The following is an 18,186-nucleotide window of genomic DNA, read 5'->3' as shown; positions in this document are numbered from 1 at the left end:
AATCGATTTTTGTTCGGACATTAACATGTTCTTCGGTTAGCATGGGTATTCAGATAACTGTTCAGTTTTGGTTAGTTTGGATATAGTAATATAATAATCATTCGGTATTTAATAAATTTCAGTTCGGTTCAGATATTTAATAGATAACCGTACCTAACCGAAGTTAATAGAATATAACAAAAAAAACAAAAACTGAAAAAAGTAATAATATAATCAAGGAAAAATAGAAAGAAAATTGAAATTGGATTTTGCAAGAGTATTTAATTTTAGGGATATCGATTTGGAATTTTTGGGTTCAGATTAGTCGGTTATTTGGTTCTTGGTTATTTTGCTCAGCCGTAGACAAAAAAATATAACACTATATTTTCGAGTTTCGAATAACTAAACATAACCCATTATTTGATAAAGCCCTACTTCCTCGATCTTATCACTCACCTTCTCCATCCTCCTCCACCTCTTCCACTACTCATCACCGTTTCAAATCCGCCACCACACCAATCACTACGGCCACTGCCATCTAAAGAATCTACTACTCTGTCAAGGATCTGATACGCATTGTCAATTGCTATACGAAAACTACCTCTCCTCTGATCCACATATTCGTCTTGTGGTCCTCTCGCACATGTACGAGATTATGAGGTCTCGAGTTCTTCTATCTCGAAAAATGGTATGTAGATTGTCTTTCAATAATTTCTTCTACTCCGAAACATGTGTTGTGTTTCTTTAGAGATTTAAATATAATTCTAAGCTTTAAATAATTTAAACTTTAATCCTCAATAGTTATGTCGTTAATAGCGTTGGTGTTTTTGTGAAATTGTTGAGTGCTAGTATCAATTTTTAGATATTTTTATTCTCCATATCTTGGTCCAAACTAATCCGAAAACAGTCATGATTATACAATTTATACTTCTTTGTCTCTGGAGCTGTTTTTGTTTAACAGACAAACCTCCCCAAATCAAAAAGAAAAAAAAAAACCCAAATGATAACAATTATCTGGTTTAACAAATGCTTAATCTTTTGGCATCAATAGATTTATGGTCTCTAATCGGGACATATAGTTTTGATGTTTACAATTTAATTGTAAAGTCAGTGATTTCTTTTTCTAAATTTTTAAATGGGTAGCACATAGTCTCTCGACTACGAATATATTATATGTTTTTTTTTTTTTTTTTACTTTCAGTTATTTTACAGGAACATTGATGAGAAAAATCTTCATGCGTGTAGAAGGCTCTATGCTTAAAAGATATGAGATGCTTTGATTTAACTTCTGAAATTTCTAATATATTTTCTCCCTTATTGAAAGACAATAAGATTACTTAGTTTTTCTATTGTCAAGTAACAAAAAAACAGTGATGATTAAGTAATTTTCTTATGTGTTAGACATGTGAACTTGAAGTATATTAACATATTTATTATGCTTTTGACATATTAAGGATGAAGTTAAAAGTGTGAAGAATTGTTGGTTGGAATCACAATATGAAGCAAAGAAAAACAGCATATGCAAGCTCATGCCATTTTATTCAAAATAGAGGTTAGTAATGTTATTCAATGTCTACAAAAAGGATAAGTCCAACATTCATTCTAAAATAAGTTTAATTAAGATTGTCTTCTTACTTACCTGTGAGGCTGTGAATAGTACCTAGTCCACCTGTTCTGGAAAAATTTCAGAATTTTTTTTTAGAAAACAGTTTAACATCATTAGTTAGTCTAACATCAATTAGACAAAACACATTAGAAATCAAATGATAAATACAAAGGTTATAAATTTATGCCATGGTGCTAAACACAACTTTTGATTATTTCTAATGTCCTTTGTGAAACAATAAGTTGTCGTTATGTTTGTTTTAGTTTGAGTTTGATTCAATCAATTGAATAAGTCTTGATTCCTGGTTTGTAGGAAGCAAGTACTAGTAGTTGCAGTACTTTTAGGATCTAGTTTGTTTAAGCTCTTTAGTCTATTTAAGAGACAAAGAAGCGTTCAGATTTAAATAAGAAAGACGAGTATTATTCATATCCAATTGAGTTTTGTTCTGCTTTACCTTTAACAAGTGGTATCAGAGCAAATCAGTTGGTACTTGTCGTAAACAGTGTTACAACAGCAAACGTGAGAATGAGTGATAAGGAGATCAGCATCCCGAAGTTCGATGGTGATTGAGCATTGGGCAATGCTCATGGAGAACATGTTAAGATCAAAAGAATGGTGGGATCTTATAGAGACAAGGATCACGAGACCGGAGAGAAACGTCATCCTGACTGGACAGCAAAGAACCGAGCTCGCCGAGATGAACCTGAAGGATCTTAAGGTGAAGAATTATCTATTTGCTTCCATAGATAAGATGATCCTTAAGACCATTGCCAAGAAGGACAGCTCCAAGGATATTTGGGATTCCATGAAGACGAAGTATCAAGGGAATATGTGTGTTCAGAGTGCCCAGCTGCAGAGGTTGAGAAGGAATTTCGAGGTGTTGGAGATGAGAGAAGAAGAAAGCATCACGAAATACTTCTCACGAGTGATGATGGTGGCCAATGACATGAGGACACTGGCAGAAGATATGCCAGATGCAAAGGTTGTCGAGAAGATCCTAAGAACTCTTGTTGAGAGATTCACTTATGTCGTTTGTGCCATTGAGGAATCCAAGGATATCAAGAAGCTTTCGGTAGATGAGTTGCAGAGTTCTCTGTTGGTGCATGAACAGAACATGCGGAAGAGCACGAGGGAGAAGCATGCTCTCAAGGTTGAGGGTTATGGCCGAGGTCGTGGAGGATACCAAGGTCGTGGAGGAGTATATCGGGGAGGTTACTCTGGTAGAGGAGGTAGAGGTCAAGGAGATTTCGACAAGAGTAAGATCGAGTGCTACAAGTGTCACAAGATGGGTCACTTTAAGAATGAGTATCCCGGCTGGGAGAAGAATGCAAATTATGCTGAATTGGAAGAGGATGTGTTGCTGATGGCCTACATCGAGCAACAAAAGGGGGAAGATGAGAATGTGTGGTTCCTCGATTCTGGCTGTAGCAACCATATGTGTGGCACCAAGGTGTGGTTCACAGAGTTTGACAACACGTTTCAACAAAATGTCAAACTTGGTGACAACAGGAGAATGGTGGTAAAAGGGAAAGGTAACCTTGTGTTCAAGGTAAACGGCTTAATCCAAGTTGTGTCTTCGGTGTACTATGTGTCGGGGTTGAAGAACAATTTGTTGAGTGTGGGTCAGCTCCAACAAAAAGGATTGTGAATCACCATAGAAGATGATGTGTGTGAGATTTGGCATAAAGAGTAACAAAGAGTCATCATGTACTCTTCGATATCAACAAACAGGATGTTTGCTGTCTTTGCCACCTTGGTAGCGGTGAAGAAAGACACGGATACAAAGTGTCTGCAAACTACCATGGAGAAGATAGAGTCAATGTGGCATAAGAGATATGGTCACTTGAGCCACAAAGGACTACAAATGCTTGGAGAGAAGGAGATGGTAGTCGGTCTGCCACTAATCAGTCAACAGGAGGGAGTGTGTGAAATTTGTATGAAGGGGAAGCAGATACAAACAAACATACCGAAGCAGAGCAACTGGAAGGCTAGTAGGAGACTTGTGCTTGTACACAACAACATATGCGGTCCTATCTCACCAGCATCAGATGGAGGAAAGCGGTATATCATCAACTTCATTGATGATAACAGTAGAAAATGCTGGACATATTTCTTGGCAGAAAAATCAGAGGCATTTGGCAAGTTCAAGGAGTTAAGAATGGAGACAGAAAGAGAAATAGGAGAGCTTCTGGTCTGTTTGAGAACTGATAGGGGAGGAGAGTACAATTAGATAGCTTTCCAAAACTACTGTAAAAAGCATGGGATAAAGCGGCAGCTTACTACTGCATACACTCCTCAGCAGAATGGGGTTACAGAGAGGAAAAATCGGAGTGTTCTCAATATGACAAGATGCATGATGATGGGAATGCATGTACCATAACGGTTCTGGCCAGAAGCAGTTTAGTATTCGGTTTATATCTTAAACCGAAGTCCAACATCTATACTTAGGGATATGACGCCAACGGAGAAATGGAGCAATCACAAGCCTTCAGTTGATCATCTCAGAGTCTTCGGTTGTGTGGCGTTTGCTTTGATTCCGTATGAGAAACGAGTCAAGCTAGACGAGAAGAGTACTAAATTTGTAATGTTTGGAGTTAGTCGAGAGTCTAAAGCTTATCATCTCTATGATCCGACCACCAAGAGGATCATAACAAGTAAGGATGTGGTGTTAGATGAGAATATGGGGTGGAAGTGGGAGCTTAATGAAGAAAACAAAGAGATACCATGGGAGGTGATGTTTGGAGATGATGCAGAGGCTGCTCAGGTTCAAAACAACGGAGAAGCAGGGGAAGATGGAGATGAAGAACCAGAGCAGAACAGTGAATCTCATGATGTCGAACCAGTGGCTGCAACAGACAATGCCAACAACATACCTCCGAGAGAAGGAAGAAACAGGAGAAAGCTAGTCTGGATGAAATACTATGAGTGTGAAGGTATGAGTCTGTTCATAGAGGAGTGTTATGATGAGATGATAGCAATGTTAGTTGCAGAAAATGATCCAACAAAGTTTGACGAAGCAGTCAAACACGAGAACTGGAGAAAAGCAATGGAGGCTGAAATTAAATCGATCGAAGACAATAGCACTTGGGAGCTAGTTGAGCTGCCTGAAGATGCAAAGGTGATAGGAGTCAAGTGGGTGTTCAAGACAAAGCTCAATGAGAGAGGGCAAATAGACAAGTTTAAAGCAAGGTTAGTAGCTAAAGGTTTCCGTCAAACACACGGTGTTGATTTTCATGAAGTGTTTGCGCCTATTGCTCGCTGGGATACGGTTCGTGCAATACTTGGGGCTGCAGCACGTAAAGGTTGGAGTGTATTTCAGCTTGATGGGAAGAGTTCGTTTCTACATGGTGAGCTCCAAGAAGATGTTTATGTTGAGCAGCCACAAGGGTTTGAGAACAGCGATGCGAGAGAGAAAGTGTACAAGCTTAAGAAGGCGTTGTATGGTCTCAGGCAAGCTCCTAGGACGTGGTACAGTAAGATTGAGGGATACTTTCAGAGGAAAGGGTTCAAGAAATGCTACTGTGAACACACTTTGTTCGTGAAGGAAGAAGAAGAGGAGGTTCTGGTTGTGAGTCTCTATGTAGATGACTTGATCTACACTGGAAACTCAGAGAGGATGCTTGATGAATTCAAGGCATCAATGAAGGAAGAGTTTGCTATGACTTATCTGGGCAAGATGAAGTACTTTCTTGGTGTTGAGGTAATCCAGGATGAAGAAGGTATATTCATCGGGCAAAAGAAGTATGCTGAAGAGATTTTGCTAAGATTTGGAATGGAAAATTGTAACTCAGTCAAGAATCCGATGGTCCGTGGTCAGAGAATGTCTAAGGAAGGTTCGGGTTCAGTTGTGGATGCGACAGTTTTCAAGCAAATGGTGGGAAGCCTCAGATACTTGACAATGACACGACCTGATTTGATCTACACAGTTAATCTGGTCTCTCGGTATATGGAGGAACCTAAGGAGCAGCATTTGTTGGCTGTAAACAGAATACTGAGGTATGTTCAAGGAACTGCAGGTTATGGGATTCAGTATAAGCAAGAGGGAGGTTTGGAGTTGGTTGGATATGTTGATAGCGATTATGCTGGTGATGAAGATGATAAGAAGAGCACCTCAGACTATGCATTTATGTTTGGAGGAGCAGCGGTGTCTTGGGCGTCAAAGAAACAATCCACTGTTGCTTTATCCACCACTGAAGCAAAGTTTGTTGCAGCTGCAAATGAAGCTTGTCAAGCAATTTGGTTGAGAAATGTATTAATGGAGATGGGAATGAAACAGAAGGGAAGCACGGTGATTTTTTGTGACAACAATTCTACAATCAAGCTGTCTAAAAAATCAAGTGCTTCATGGAAGAAGCAAGCACATACATGTGAGGTATCATTTTCTTCGTGAGCTTGTGAATGATGAAGTTATTGGTTTGGAGTATTGCTCTACACAAGTTCAGCTAGCGGATGTCATGACAAAAGCGGTGAAGCTCGAGACATTTGAAAGATTCAGGGGAAGCTTGGGAGTCTGCAAAAAGGAGGTTTAAACTGGAAAGGATGCATTCCAGTTTAGGGGAAGATTTGAAACAATAATTGTCGTTATGTTTGTTTTAGTTTGAGTTTGATTCAGTCAATTGAATAATTCTTGATTCCTGGTTTGTAGGAAGCAAGTACTAGTAGTTGCAGTACTTTTAGGATCTAGTTTGTTTAAGCTCTTTAGTCTATTTAAGAGACAAAGAAGCGATCAGATTTTAATAAGAACGACGAGTACTATTCAGATCCAATTGAGTTTTGTTCTGCTTTACCTTTAACACTTTGGTCACAAACCTACCAACAGTGTTTCACATGTTCTTATAGAAGTTACCAATCAAACAATTTATCTATCAACAAACAGAAAATGAGAAAATAGATAAATTTAGCTATATATGTTTCTATTTGTTTACGTGATGATAAGCTGCTTATAGTCCTGATCTTTTTAGTATGTTACCGTATTTTTAAGCAAAACAAAAACTTACCGCTCCGTTCGTCAAAATTTTTCCCAGGATTCCGCTGATTTTGCAAAGATTTTTTCTAATTCAAAAGCAATCATTTTTCTTGGTTTGGAGAAGAGATTGTTGTCAAAGGTTGAGGAAATGTGTTTCTCTTGGAGCTCTCTTTTATAGACAATATATTAAAGGTAGAATATTCGATGCAATCAATATAAGATTTTAATTTTCAAAAAAATCAATATAAGATTTTCTGTTTTTGATTTGATTCTGGGTTTGATATGATATATCATAGTAAGATTAGAGATTTGATACAACTGTTTCCTGATGATTGATCTAGCCTATTAAATTACGATGAACAAATGGTAATTTATTCGAAAGTGTTGTTGTGAATGTTTGGAAAGAAAATATTTGTGATTAACTGTAAATATTTGCAGTTAATGTTCTGAATTTAATTGGATGATTGATATGATAGGGAAGAGGATAATCAGGGATTTCACATATTATTAGTTGCCATTTCTATAGTTCATGTGCATTATGATGTCTTTTTATTTGATTTCTCGTACAGGGTTAGGAAGAAGAGAGTGTTTGGATACACCTATAATACATCTAGGATCCGAATGGGATTGTGTCCAAACTGATAGGGTCGCGTCTTTTTACACTTTTAATTACCTTGTTGCCCTTAAATTTATTTTTTTCTCTTTTTCTTTTCTTTTGGCGTAAGGGCAATATATGGAATTTTTGTAAAGTTTTTTTTTTCTGCTTTTGTACTTCCCAATTGATAATATAGATGATGATGTTTTTAATTGCATATATGACTCATGAGACGTCTCATCCCGTATTATTAATTCGGAAATACATTTGGTATAGCCGTATAGTAAACTTTTATTTGTAATAATTATTATTTGTAATATCCAAAAAACATAATTAAAATAATTCAATAAGAAACTAGTATCTATAATTTAAATAATACTGATACTTTTAAAACTCACCCTCGTGGCAGGAAAATGTAATATTGCATTTTTGCGTTTTTGGCGGAAAAACAAGATTTTTCGGTTTTGGCGAGAAAACATAATTTTGTGTTTTTGGCAGAAAATGTAATTTTGTGTGTTTTACGGTTTTGGTAGAATAACGTTATTTTGTGGTTTTGTGGTTTTGCGGAAAACCAAAATTTTGCGGGAAACCAAATTTTTGCAGTTTTGGTAGAATAATGTTATTTTGCAGGTTTGTGGGTGAAGAATTGAGATTTTAAGACAGTGTGTATACTAGAATTTAGGAAAAACCTTTTGTAATTATTTAATTAAAATATGGGTATTTTTAGCTTTTACCAGTTTTGGATGAGTTTGTCTCTTCCAAACTCAATAAAACAACTCATCAAATCTCATCCAAATATTTCATCTGGTTCATGTTCTTAATTATCACTAAAGGAACAACAACATGCGTCTGTGTTCAGTTACTTCGTCTTGTTCACAAAACGAACAGCACCTGAATCTAGGAAACTCAAAGCCTAAATCAATTCAATTTGGATAATATGTTAAGAATAAAAGATTAAGTAGACAACATATATATAATTTTTAAAGAATACATTGTAATATTGTATAGATATTCAAACATTGTATTAAACCAATCAATAAACATAAACCCCTGGGTACGTGCGGGTTAAAGACCTAGTACAAATGAAAAACCCAATTTTTTTCTAATCAAAGAAGTGGCAATAAAAACGCCAGCCCAAACAGGTTATTCATGTTTTATTTTTGTATGCAAATCACCTGAGTTAACAACTGAATACTTTAATAAAAGCTAAAGCCTAATCTACACCAAAAATTCGGTTTTTATGGGCAGAAAGTGATTTCGTAGTTAGCTTCGCTACAAGTGAAGGTGCTCGTTTCGTCATCGTAAGCGTAGCTATAGGCGTCAGGGCAAGCTTTCTTAAAAGTCATCGAGTAATTCGTCGGAAAACAAGTCTGCGGCATGGAGTAAGCTCCACGGCAACAATATTGATCCGTGTTCAACACATCACAGGGGCTCTTGCACGCCACGATATTGTTCTGAGGATCCACGACCTGAAGCTCGTTAGGGCAGTTCGCGTTGAGGTCGGCGATGCAGCCTGCGTACTTACAATCTCCAGATCCTCCGGAAGGTCTTATCCCCACCTTGACATTGTAACCGTCGACGAGGCTCACGTCGTAGAAATCATTGCCGCCATGGCCAACGATGGTGAATTCAGCAAGAGTGACTGGAGGAACTCCAGTGCCGTTACATTTTAGACCGCCGCAGTCTCCGGTGACGCATCTACCCTTTCCGGAGGCGTCAAAATTGCATCCCGTACGAGCCCAGAACCGACCTGACCATCCCGCAGGAGCCAAGAGCTTTTTGGAAGCGCCTTTGGTCAATTCAAATCCGCCACCGCCGAGCTGGGGTCCATTGCCGGCCAATGTTCCGGCCCAGACGGTGTCAGAGCAATTGTTCTTTAGAGTGAAGACGGTGCCGCCGCCGCGATTGGGAAGATCAATGCTGCCTGCAGTTTTATGTCGCAAAACTAAAATATCAGACACACTTTTTTTTTTTTGGTTATAAAAGAGAGGAGAAATGAAGAATAATGTACCAGGGTCTACACCAAGCTGTTTACAATAGTTTGTATAGTACTCAACCCTTGCAATGACCGCAGTTTAATTCCCATCGCGCCACTCCAGATTATTATTGATGGCTTTAATGGTGGCTCCAAATCCTTGGTTCAGTACGGGCCTTACGCTGTTCATCCAAAACCACATACTTGTCCTGAAAGCCACAGTTGGGTTGCTACCCACTAGCTCAGGCTCGCGTAAGAGGTCAAGTCCGAGACTCTGGCCACATGATCCGTAGTTGTAATTCCATGATAGTTGCATCGGACCACGACCATAGTATTTCTTTCCATGTGCACATGGATATTGCATGTCGTTCTCGTCGCAGTAGTCATATGAACTTCCGTTAACCTCCTCTATGTTGCAGAAATCTAAATGTGGAAAGTTTTATGAAACTTAATTATTGGTGGTTGAGATTACTATTTGATTTAAAAAGCAAAAACAGGAATTTATATTTCAAAACTATAGAAATCTATTTTTTTAATACCTAGACATTATTAGTAGTTTGTGTGAAATAACCGTAGTCTAAATCTTCAGATATTTCAAGAATTTACCACTCAATAATTTACTAATTAAATTCTATACCTAGCCGATTACGGATCAGAGTAAAGTTTTGATTGTTTGAAGACAAAAAAAAAAAAAAAAGAAAGGACTAGTTCTAACGTACGTTGGGTCTCGTAGGTGAAATGAGCAAACATGGCTGCAATCTCACGCCTGGTAACAGACATACTGAACTCCAAGTTAGTATGAGCGGCCTTAAGGAAAGAGTCACGGGTGTAAATTTTTTTCCCGGCGCAGCCATTACTTGCTTGGCTAATAATTCCGTTAAAGAATTTTTGTGTCACAATACTGTCAACCGGCTCAACCGGCTCACTAATATTTCGGCAAGGACCTGATATGCAACCGGAGCCACAATAATCTTCCGTGACGCCACAATACCCAAACTTACTGCAGCAGAGGATTGGAGAACAGCCGCAGTACTGCGACTTGGCAGTTTCAGAGTAGAAACCAAAGATGAAGATGAGAAAAACTGAGGATATTTTTTTGAGAGCCATTCCTTTTTTTTTTTTTTTTCTTTTATGGATGAGAATGAAGAGTGGGAGATGTATTGTTAGTTTGCTCATTTCTTTGGGATATAGTGGCCAGTCATTCGGAAGAAAATGTTTTATATACTTATTGATTATTCATCAATCTATTATTGATTATTCATCATCAAAAAAAAAGAAAAAAACGATTTGCAATTTTTTTTATATAAAAAAGCTAAAATAAGTATAATCAACTATAGGCCTGGGCAAAATACCCGGATCCGAATATCCGATCCGAACCCGATCCAAAAAACACGATCCGAATCCGTATCCGAAATTGTAAAATACCCGAACGGATTCTAAATCTCTAAATCCGAAAACCCAAATCCGAACCCGATCCGAACCGAAATCCGAACGGGTATCCGAATATACCAACATTATTAATATATAGTAGTAATATATTAGTAATATTTATAATTTTAATAATATAAGTGTTCAAAATATTCATATTTTTAGATATTTTCGAAAATTTGAAGTATTTAAACTGTTTATTAGTAAATTTGGATAGAAAATACTCTAAATTTTTAGATATATTGCGTATTATTGAATAATTTAGACTAACTTAGATACTAAAATTTTGAGTTTTGGCAACTTCGGGTAATCCGAATCCGAACCCGAAATACCCGAACCGAATCCGATCCGAACCCGAAATCTAAAAATACCCGAACGGGTCCTATACCTCTAAACCCGAAAACCCGAACCGAACCCGAACGGGTACCCGAATGCCCAGGCCTATATGGATCAATCTTTTGGGAATTTTGTTGTTAAACAAAAGATTAATTACAGAATAAGGCATTTTTTTAAAAATCTTATTGAATTAGGAACTTCTGTCCGTGATTACAGAAATGAGCATTTTTAAGTGGATAAAAAGACGTCTTTACTCTCCTTAGAAAAGGAAATTAATTTTTTTTTTTGATCTGCGATTTTGTCGATCAATGAACCTCGGCAGTTATCATCATAAACTTGTTTATGATTACATTTACGATAAATTAATCAGATTTGTTGACAATGGTGAGATCTGGCGAACGAGATGGTGATGAATTGATGATTGATGAAATTCGGGTAATGAAATAATTTTAAAGATGATCGGAACTTTTGATTTGATAATTGTTTGTGATTAAATTCATTGGGTTCACAAGATAGTATCCTGTTAGGGTTTAGATTTCTTCACTCAAAACGAAATTAAATTAAATCTATTGAATTAATGGGATCTGAGATGATGATGGCGGTGGAAGGAGGCGATTTCTTCGGAGGAAGAGAAAGAAGAAGGGTTTAGTTAATGATGAGATCTGATGATGGTGGTGATGATAATGAAATCGGTTGGGAAATTTTGATTTCATAAATCTTTGTGATTGGATCCCTTGGATTCACTAGATTGTATCCCCTTAGGATTTAGATTCCTTCCTCCAAAATAAACTAAATTGAATCTATTGAATTTCTTGGATCTGAGATGTTGTTGGTGACAAAGCAGTTTTGTATTTTGGAGGCCAAAGAGCTTGTGTTGGAGATGGTGTTGATGGAGCATGGTGGTGAGACGCCATGGTTGTGGTCGAAAGAAGAAACTCTGGTTTTGATCGGAAAAGGAGAGAGCTTGGCTTGTTGAACGGATGAGAAGAAAAGAGAAGAGAGCGAGAGGAGAGGAGACAGAGGGCAAAAACGTCAATTCCTTCTCTAAAAAATGCTTAATAACGCAAGTACGGACAATAGTACTTCATTTCAAAGTTTTAACTCGTAAAATGCCTATATTGGGAAAATTGTCATTAAAATCCCCAAATCTACATTTTTGTTGATTTAAAACTCCAATTCTGCTTTTGGAGGAAAAAAACACCAATAATTTGTTGACTTCCAAATAAATCGCAGACTCTCGTTGACTTAGTCTTTTGAGGCACAACATTAAGTGGTCAAACGGAGAAATTAAACGGAGTAAAATTATCCCGTTAACGAGATCCATTAATATCAAAACGACGCTGTTTATAACACCTTAAAACCCCCAAATTGAGAAACTGATTCTCAATTTTCCCAATTCATAAACCCTAATCGATCTAACCCTAATCAAACATGATATCTTCGATGACGAGAAGATTCCAGATCTCTTTTTGTTATACACCGGAAGAACGGTCGACCAGAATTCTCTTCAGTTCTCGATGTAAAGATCGCTACACCGGCTCCACAAACACACTACAATGGCACTCCACGGTCGAACGAAGCTACCACCGATGTCTTTGAGCTAGAACTCATCTCGTCAACTTGAAGAAGAAGAAGAGAGAAATCGAAGAAGAAAATAGAAATTAAAGAAGAAAATATATATTGAGATCGATTATGGTTTGTGAATTGGGGAAATTGAGAATCGATTTCTTAATTTGGAGGTTTTAGGGTGTTATAAACAGCATCGTTTTGCTATTAACGGATCTCGTTAACTGATAATTAACCCTGTTTAATTTCTCCGTTTGACCAGTTAACGTTGTGCCTCGAAAGACTAAGTCAACGAGAGTTTGCGATTTATTTGGAAGTCAACAAATAATTGGTGTTTTTTTCTTCCAAAAGCAGAGTTCGGGCTTTAAATCAACAGAAAATGTAGACATAGGAATTTTAATGACATTTTTCCCATTTCTATAAATATCCCGTTAAACAAATTGAAAGTTCAGATTTTCTAAGTTTAAAGGGAAAAAACCTGAGTCCATGAATATTTTGGTTTTTGGAGTTCAGCAAACGACGAAGTTCCTTTCCAAGTAAACCGTCAACTCATATATTTTTTTTTTGTTCTAACCAGTAATTCTAACCCATTCGTTACGTAAGTAGGGACATTTTCGTTTAATACGGTAAAGTAGACATTTTGTTTAAATAAGAATGGTCAGAAATAAATTGATAGATGGGGTACGTACATATGATTTTTGTGGTTGTAATTGTAAGGAACCGAGGAATTCTTTAAACGTTTTCTTTACTTTTCTGAAATATCTGACTATTAGTATTAGACCCGTACTTCGTACAGGAAAATTATAGATTCAAAGATTAATATGAGAAAAATGTAAACATAGCCTGAACTCCTGAATAATTAACACAACATAGACCGTTGTCATTTTGGTTTTGTTTTCAATTCATAATTTGGGTTTAACTTGATACCTTATACAGAAGACTAATCCTCTAATCACTTTTCCATCTACACGGCTACACCATTGTGTTTGTATGGATAAAGCGGGTAATCGTTCACCTTCAAGAGAAAAACATAATAAGATGAGATGAGAAAGATAGTTATAGCTAGAAACGTAAGTAGAGTCAGAGTCAGAGACATAGTATAGCAAAGTCAAATCTATATATTTTTTAATCAATACACATATATTATACGAAAAATACTGTAGTGCAAATGACAATAGTCATATATTATCATGATCGGATATTTCAAGTAAACATTTGAATAACACACAGAATTGCTTACGTTACTATACTCACCAATTCTCTGTTACTTTTCATTCTTGTATGGCTCGCCATATGGAAAAATAAGTTTGCGTGAGTTTGCTACCACAGAAAAGTTTGAGCATTTCCTAGTTGCTTCAGATTGCTTACGATGTCGTCTTCATTCTATACCTGATATGAGGTAAACAATCCATGATATCTTCTAAGAAATTTCTCAATTGTGAGGATCAATTATTGATTTAAGAGAGACAATTGTGAAAATAAGTGGGGTAAAGCTTTTGAACCAAAAAAAAAAAAAGGTGGGCGGAAAGAGGAACAACAAAGATGGTCTGGATGATTTTTGGATTTTATTGATAGTTCTGTAATACTTGAATGATTTTAGTCAATTTTTTTAAAAAACCAATTTGCAAAGATCGTGGAGGAGTGGGAAAACAGTTAAGAAAAGTTAGGTTTTTTATTTTACTTTTTGAATTTATAATTTTGTTATATTATTTTAAAATTATTTTTAATATAAAAAAAATTCTATGTGGCAGATTTTTATTGGATATGTGACTTGTGCATGATAAAGGATTTGAAAAAAAAAAATAAGATGAGACGTTTGATTCCAACAAGTGTTTTCTAATAAATCAAATAAAATGCTCCGTCTTTTTCAGAAAATTGAATGTTAATAGTTAAATTTCTTGAATCCGTTAGTAGTGAAAAATTTATTTTATATTTGTCGCATAATTACTCCTCTTCGTTTATGATATAACATTTTCGATCTGATTGAAATCGTCGGTACGGTGACATCTTCTTCGATGATTCACCTTAACCAATGCTACCGTGGTGGCTTGTGATGAGATTCCCAAGTCAATGTAGCCTCTGCTCCCAGTGATATCGATAAACATACCAAACTGCACCAGTTGTCAAACTAAAGAGTTAGTAGTTACCATTTTGAACTTCCACTTTGTAGAACTGTTTGGTGATTGGAGATATAATTTTAATTTTTGTATTCTGAACCCGGGAATGCCAAAGGCCATAACAATGATTGTAAACAAAAACAAAAAATAAATGACAAATAAACAAAAAAGACAACAATTCTTCTTCTGGATTTGGTTGTATGATTCAGATACATTGACATCGAAGAGGAACAGAAGCAGCACCTGCTGGTTTTCTTCTTTCCCTCATCACTGCTTCCTTTACCATTGGCATTTTCTGCTGAACCTTCTTCCATATGTGATTCACCGCACCATCGGGTTCAATCGGTCCAATCCCATTGGCCTGACCATTATCATACACAAAAACTGTCTGAACATTTGCCATTCTACTTCTGAATGCTTCCTTCTCTCTTTCAGAGAACCTTCTGAGGTGATTAGCCAACCATTTAGGTGTTAATGCATCACTTACAGAGACAAAGACTGAGAATTCTGAGTAATCGATCATTCCCTCGAATGGGAGCTCTATGGTGTCGCTGACAATCACAGGGATGCATAGGCTTTGAATGGCGTCAAAGAGACGGCATGAAGTGGGAGTGTCACCGGCTGGGTGCAAGCAGAACTCTGAGTTTCTCATCCCTCTTATCGATTGTTCCCTCCCTGTTGCATTAGGAAAACCTTCTTCCATGACAACGCCTTGTTCATCGACCAGCAAGTCCCATAGCTTTTCTCTAATTAACCCTCCCTGTCAAGTTCAAATTATACAAATCATCCATATACACCAAAAAACTTGCTTGATAGAGAACAGACCGTTTGCTATGAAGACATAAGACTAATCTATTCAAATAAGGCCAATGACTATATTTGCATTTACATGTGAAATATATTATATACTTGTTTACAAATTGTAAATACAAATGTGACTGTTTTACAACATGCTAAAGGTTATGTATTTATGTATTCATCAGGAAAGATTACACACTCTACATATAAGAAGACACAAGAGTAAACAAACAGTCGAGGCCAAGTTCTTCCAAGATTGGGAAACACTAAAATTTCGAAAAGAACAATACATTTACGCTATAACAGATGAGCCATGAACTCACCACTCACAAGAGTCTCTGCATCAAGCAATGTAACGACTCAAACTAAAGAAGCGAGTTTCGTAAGAGTGATTACCCGATGTCTGTGTTTAGCGCCTTTGAAATAAAGAAGGCTGTGACGTCTCAGGTTCTGAGACAAATCAAGTCTAGGAAGTAGATGCGTGTATGGAACAATCACATCCTTAATGACAGAGACTTGAGTATGCTCTATCCTCTCAGGCAAGCTAGTCCCGTTGGATGATTTAGAATCTTGCCTAAACCAGCCTCCGAAATCCACCACTAGAAGAATCGACAAAGCAATCTCCTCACGAACATGCCACATTGCAACTGGGTCTGCCAAAGAACGCTTCAACATTTTAACTTAACCTGACACACCATCCACACATTTAACTTACATAAGCTTCTACACCAAATCTACAGACACACCACACCCACATGACAAAATCTATACTTATACGATCCAGATCTGTCAAATTGCGTCCAAACAAGTTCCAAAGATATAAAGAGAGAAACTTTAGTACCAGTTAGAACAAAAACGTGATCACGACCATTGGAGCGTTTCCAAGCTTCAGTGTTCTTGACAAAATCAAGAACTTGTCTCTGCCTCTGGTAATCTTCATTTCCAGACTTCTTCCTGAACGAACCTTTACCATTTCCAAGCTCCATCTCAGCACTCAACGTAGCAAAGAAGGGCACGAACACTACATCAGCGTCAGATTCACTAAAAACCCTTTTAGCAAAAGATCCAATTCGTTTCTCCGGTGGGGTTTCAAGGTCTCCCATGATCCAATACTCGGCGCTGTACTGCTTTATCAGTGGGTTCTCCGGGTACGGTGGGTATGCATCGGTTTTTGGTAAATGGGTTTTACGGGTCGGGTGATCCGGGTCGGTGGGTATGCGTGAATCTGGAGAAGAAGAGGACCAGTAGTTCTCGAGAAGGCCATAGTTTAGGGATCTTGGAAGCTTAGCTACAAAGACGTTGATGCCGTTTTGAAGAGTAATGTGTGAAAATCTCGGATTTGGGTTGGAGAGTAAGGAATTGGAGAAGAAGAAGAGAAGCGAGAAGACGAAGAGGAGAGAGAAAGAGAGGAGCAAGTAAGGAATTGAACAGAGAGGTCTAGTGGAAGCCATTGATGTGATCTTAGGAACCATGGTTGCTTCAGATGAAAGATCTCGCTGCTTTTTTGATTCAGGGGGAGATTAGTTTCCTTCTTGTATTGATCGGAAGGCATACACTAAACGCCGTTTTGGATTCTAGCGTTTTGATATCGCGATTCTTGAATTCTTGTCAGCAACAAAAGAAAAAAAAAATGTATAATTTTATTGTTGATGTTATCCCCCTCACAATGAACCATTTTTGATACATTTATAGGATGAACCTCTTCATTTATTTTTTTATTAGCTTAACTCATTAAAATACAACGATATTTTATTTAATTTTATATTTAAAAAAGAAAAAATCTATGATCACTTTTTTATAACTCAAAACGGCATATAATTTCTTTTAATTGTAATATCTAAATCTTAACTATCCTACTATATTAATTGAGAAGTACAAAAATAAATTTAACCTTTAAAGTGTAAAAAATTACATTAAAATGTCATTATAAATAGTTAATAAAATGATATAATCATTAAGGGTAAAAAAGATAATTAGCTATCTGACTAAACAGATTAATGTTACATGGGTATTCAAGAAAAAACGTTGAAAAAAAAAATCACTTCCGTTAAACAAGTTAGATTTGTAACAGTAATTATAATGTCACAGCTTCCTAAAAAAAAAAAAAATGTCACAGCTAAAGAGAGTAAAAAAATATCACGTTGATCCCCTTATCGTATCATATATATATTTACCGAATGTTTATTCCGTCAACAGAAAATAATATCTTTAATATTTTTCGAATAATTTCTTCACCAAAAATAAGATTATACTAATATAATATATTTTGACATATTAGTTACATTTTTTTACGTATTTCAGAACCATAGTAAGGATTGAATGATATGAACAAATATTAAACAATTTTAGTCATCATTATATACTAATATACTAATGTTTTATTGACAAATGTTTTTCATTAAAATATCTTTTTTGACAATCACGATTACTAACTATATACCAATATGTCATTAATATAATGGTAGTTTTAAAGCTACCCAAATACAACAACAAAAACTTAATTTAAAATAATATTATCTAAATTCTGTAAAAAACATTTATAACATATAATAATAATTATATAAGCAAAATGATTTATAATCATAAACTACTAATAATAATATAATAACAAAATATATTATTACAAATTTACATTAAATAAAAAGTTCAGCCCACGGTTTACCGTGGGTCAGTATCTAGTTATTTGTAAACCAAACCAACATATAATTTTATTTAATTAAAAAAATTAATTGTCATTTATAAACTTAAATAAACATATAACATTGTTTATTATAAACTTCATTTGTTTTGTTTTTAGATTTTTTTTTAAAATATAGTATT

The 18,186-nt window shown here is 36.1% G+C and overlaps 3 protein-coding genes, 1 long non-coding RNA gene and 1 pseudogene across 9 annotated transcripts; 2 read left to right on the top strand and 3 right to left on the bottom strand.

Annotated features, from left to right (window-relative positions):
- Window positions 1–291: 291 nt before the first annotated feature.
- On the top strand, window positions 292–7,688 carry LOC147923593 (uncharacterized). Of its 3 annotated transcripts, XR_015586915.1 has the most exons (4): window positions 292–667; window positions 1,434–1,531; window positions 6,610–6,743; window positions 7,121–7,363. It is a non-coding gene; the product is annotated as an uncharacterized LOC147923593 (long non-coding RNA). The 3 variants fall into 3 exon arrangements; XR_015586916.1 differs by lacking the exons at window positions 6,610–6,743; window positions 7,121–7,363 and adding an exon at window positions 7,556–7,688; XR_015586914.1 differs by lacking the exon at window positions 6,610–6,743.
- Window positions 2,145–7,363, top strand: LOC147923594 (uncharacterized). Its single transcript, XM_087495549.1, has one exon. It carries the CDS (start codon window positions 2,145–2,147, stop codon window positions 3,231–3,233), a length of 1,089 nt encoding a protein of 362 aa, XP_087351675.1. The 3' UTR covers window positions 3,234–7,363.
- Window positions 7,689–8,123: 435 nt separating the features above from the next.
- Window positions 8,124–9,077, bottom strand: LOC109124927 (pathogenesis-related protein 5 pseudogene; annotated as a pseudogene). Its single transcript, XR_015587463.1, has one exon. The product of XR_015587463.1 is annotated as a pathogenesis-related protein 5 pseudogene (transcript).
- Window positions 8,124–10,404, bottom strand: LOC104759678 (endochitinase At2g43590). Its single transcript, XM_019239479.2, has 3 exons — window positions 9,841–10,404; window positions 9,158–9,544; window positions 8,124–9,070 (listed from the first exon to the last, which is right to left on the bottom strand). The coding sequence occupies exons 1-2, from the start codon at window positions 10,295–10,297 to the stop codon at window positions 9,222–9,224; spliced, it is 780 nt and encodes a 259-aa protein (XP_019095024.1). The 5' UTR covers window positions 10,298–10,404; the 3' UTR covers window positions 8,124–9,070; window positions 9,158–9,221.
- Window positions 10,405–14,634: 4,230 nt separating this feature from the next.
- Window positions 14,635–17,027, bottom strand: LOC104757774 (putative arabinosyltransferase ARAD1). 3 transcript variants are annotated; one of them, XM_010480560.3, is made up of 4 exons: window positions 16,208–17,027; window positions 15,763–16,019; window positions 15,056–15,328; window positions 14,635–14,929 (listed from the first exon to the last, which is right to left on the bottom strand). In XM_010480560.3, the coding sequence occupies exons 1-4, from the start codon at window positions 16,836–16,838 to the stop codon at window positions 14,774–14,776; spliced, it is 1,317 nt and encodes a 438-aa protein (XP_010478862.1). In that variant the 5' UTR covers window positions 16,839–17,027; the 3' UTR covers window positions 14,635–14,773. The 3 variants fall into 3 exon arrangements, with proteins under 3 accessions (XP_010478862.1, XP_087351674.1, XP_010478861.1); XM_087495548.1 differs by having other exon boundaries at window positions 14,635–15,328; window positions 15,763–16,052; XM_010480559.3 differs by having other exon boundaries at window positions 14,635–15,328.
- Window positions 17,028–18,186: the final 1,159 nt, after the last annotated feature.

The sequence above is a fragment of the Camelina sativa genome, chromosome 17, assembly GCF_030686135.1.
Source record: "Camelina sativa cultivar CO46 ecotype springtype chromosome 17, ASM3068613v1".
In the NCBI taxonomy this organism is placed as follows: Eukaryota; Viridiplantae; Streptophyta; class Magnoliopsida; order Brassicales; family Brassicaceae; genus Camelina; species Camelina sativa.
This window is presented reverse-complemented; position numbering and strand designations above follow the sequence as displayed.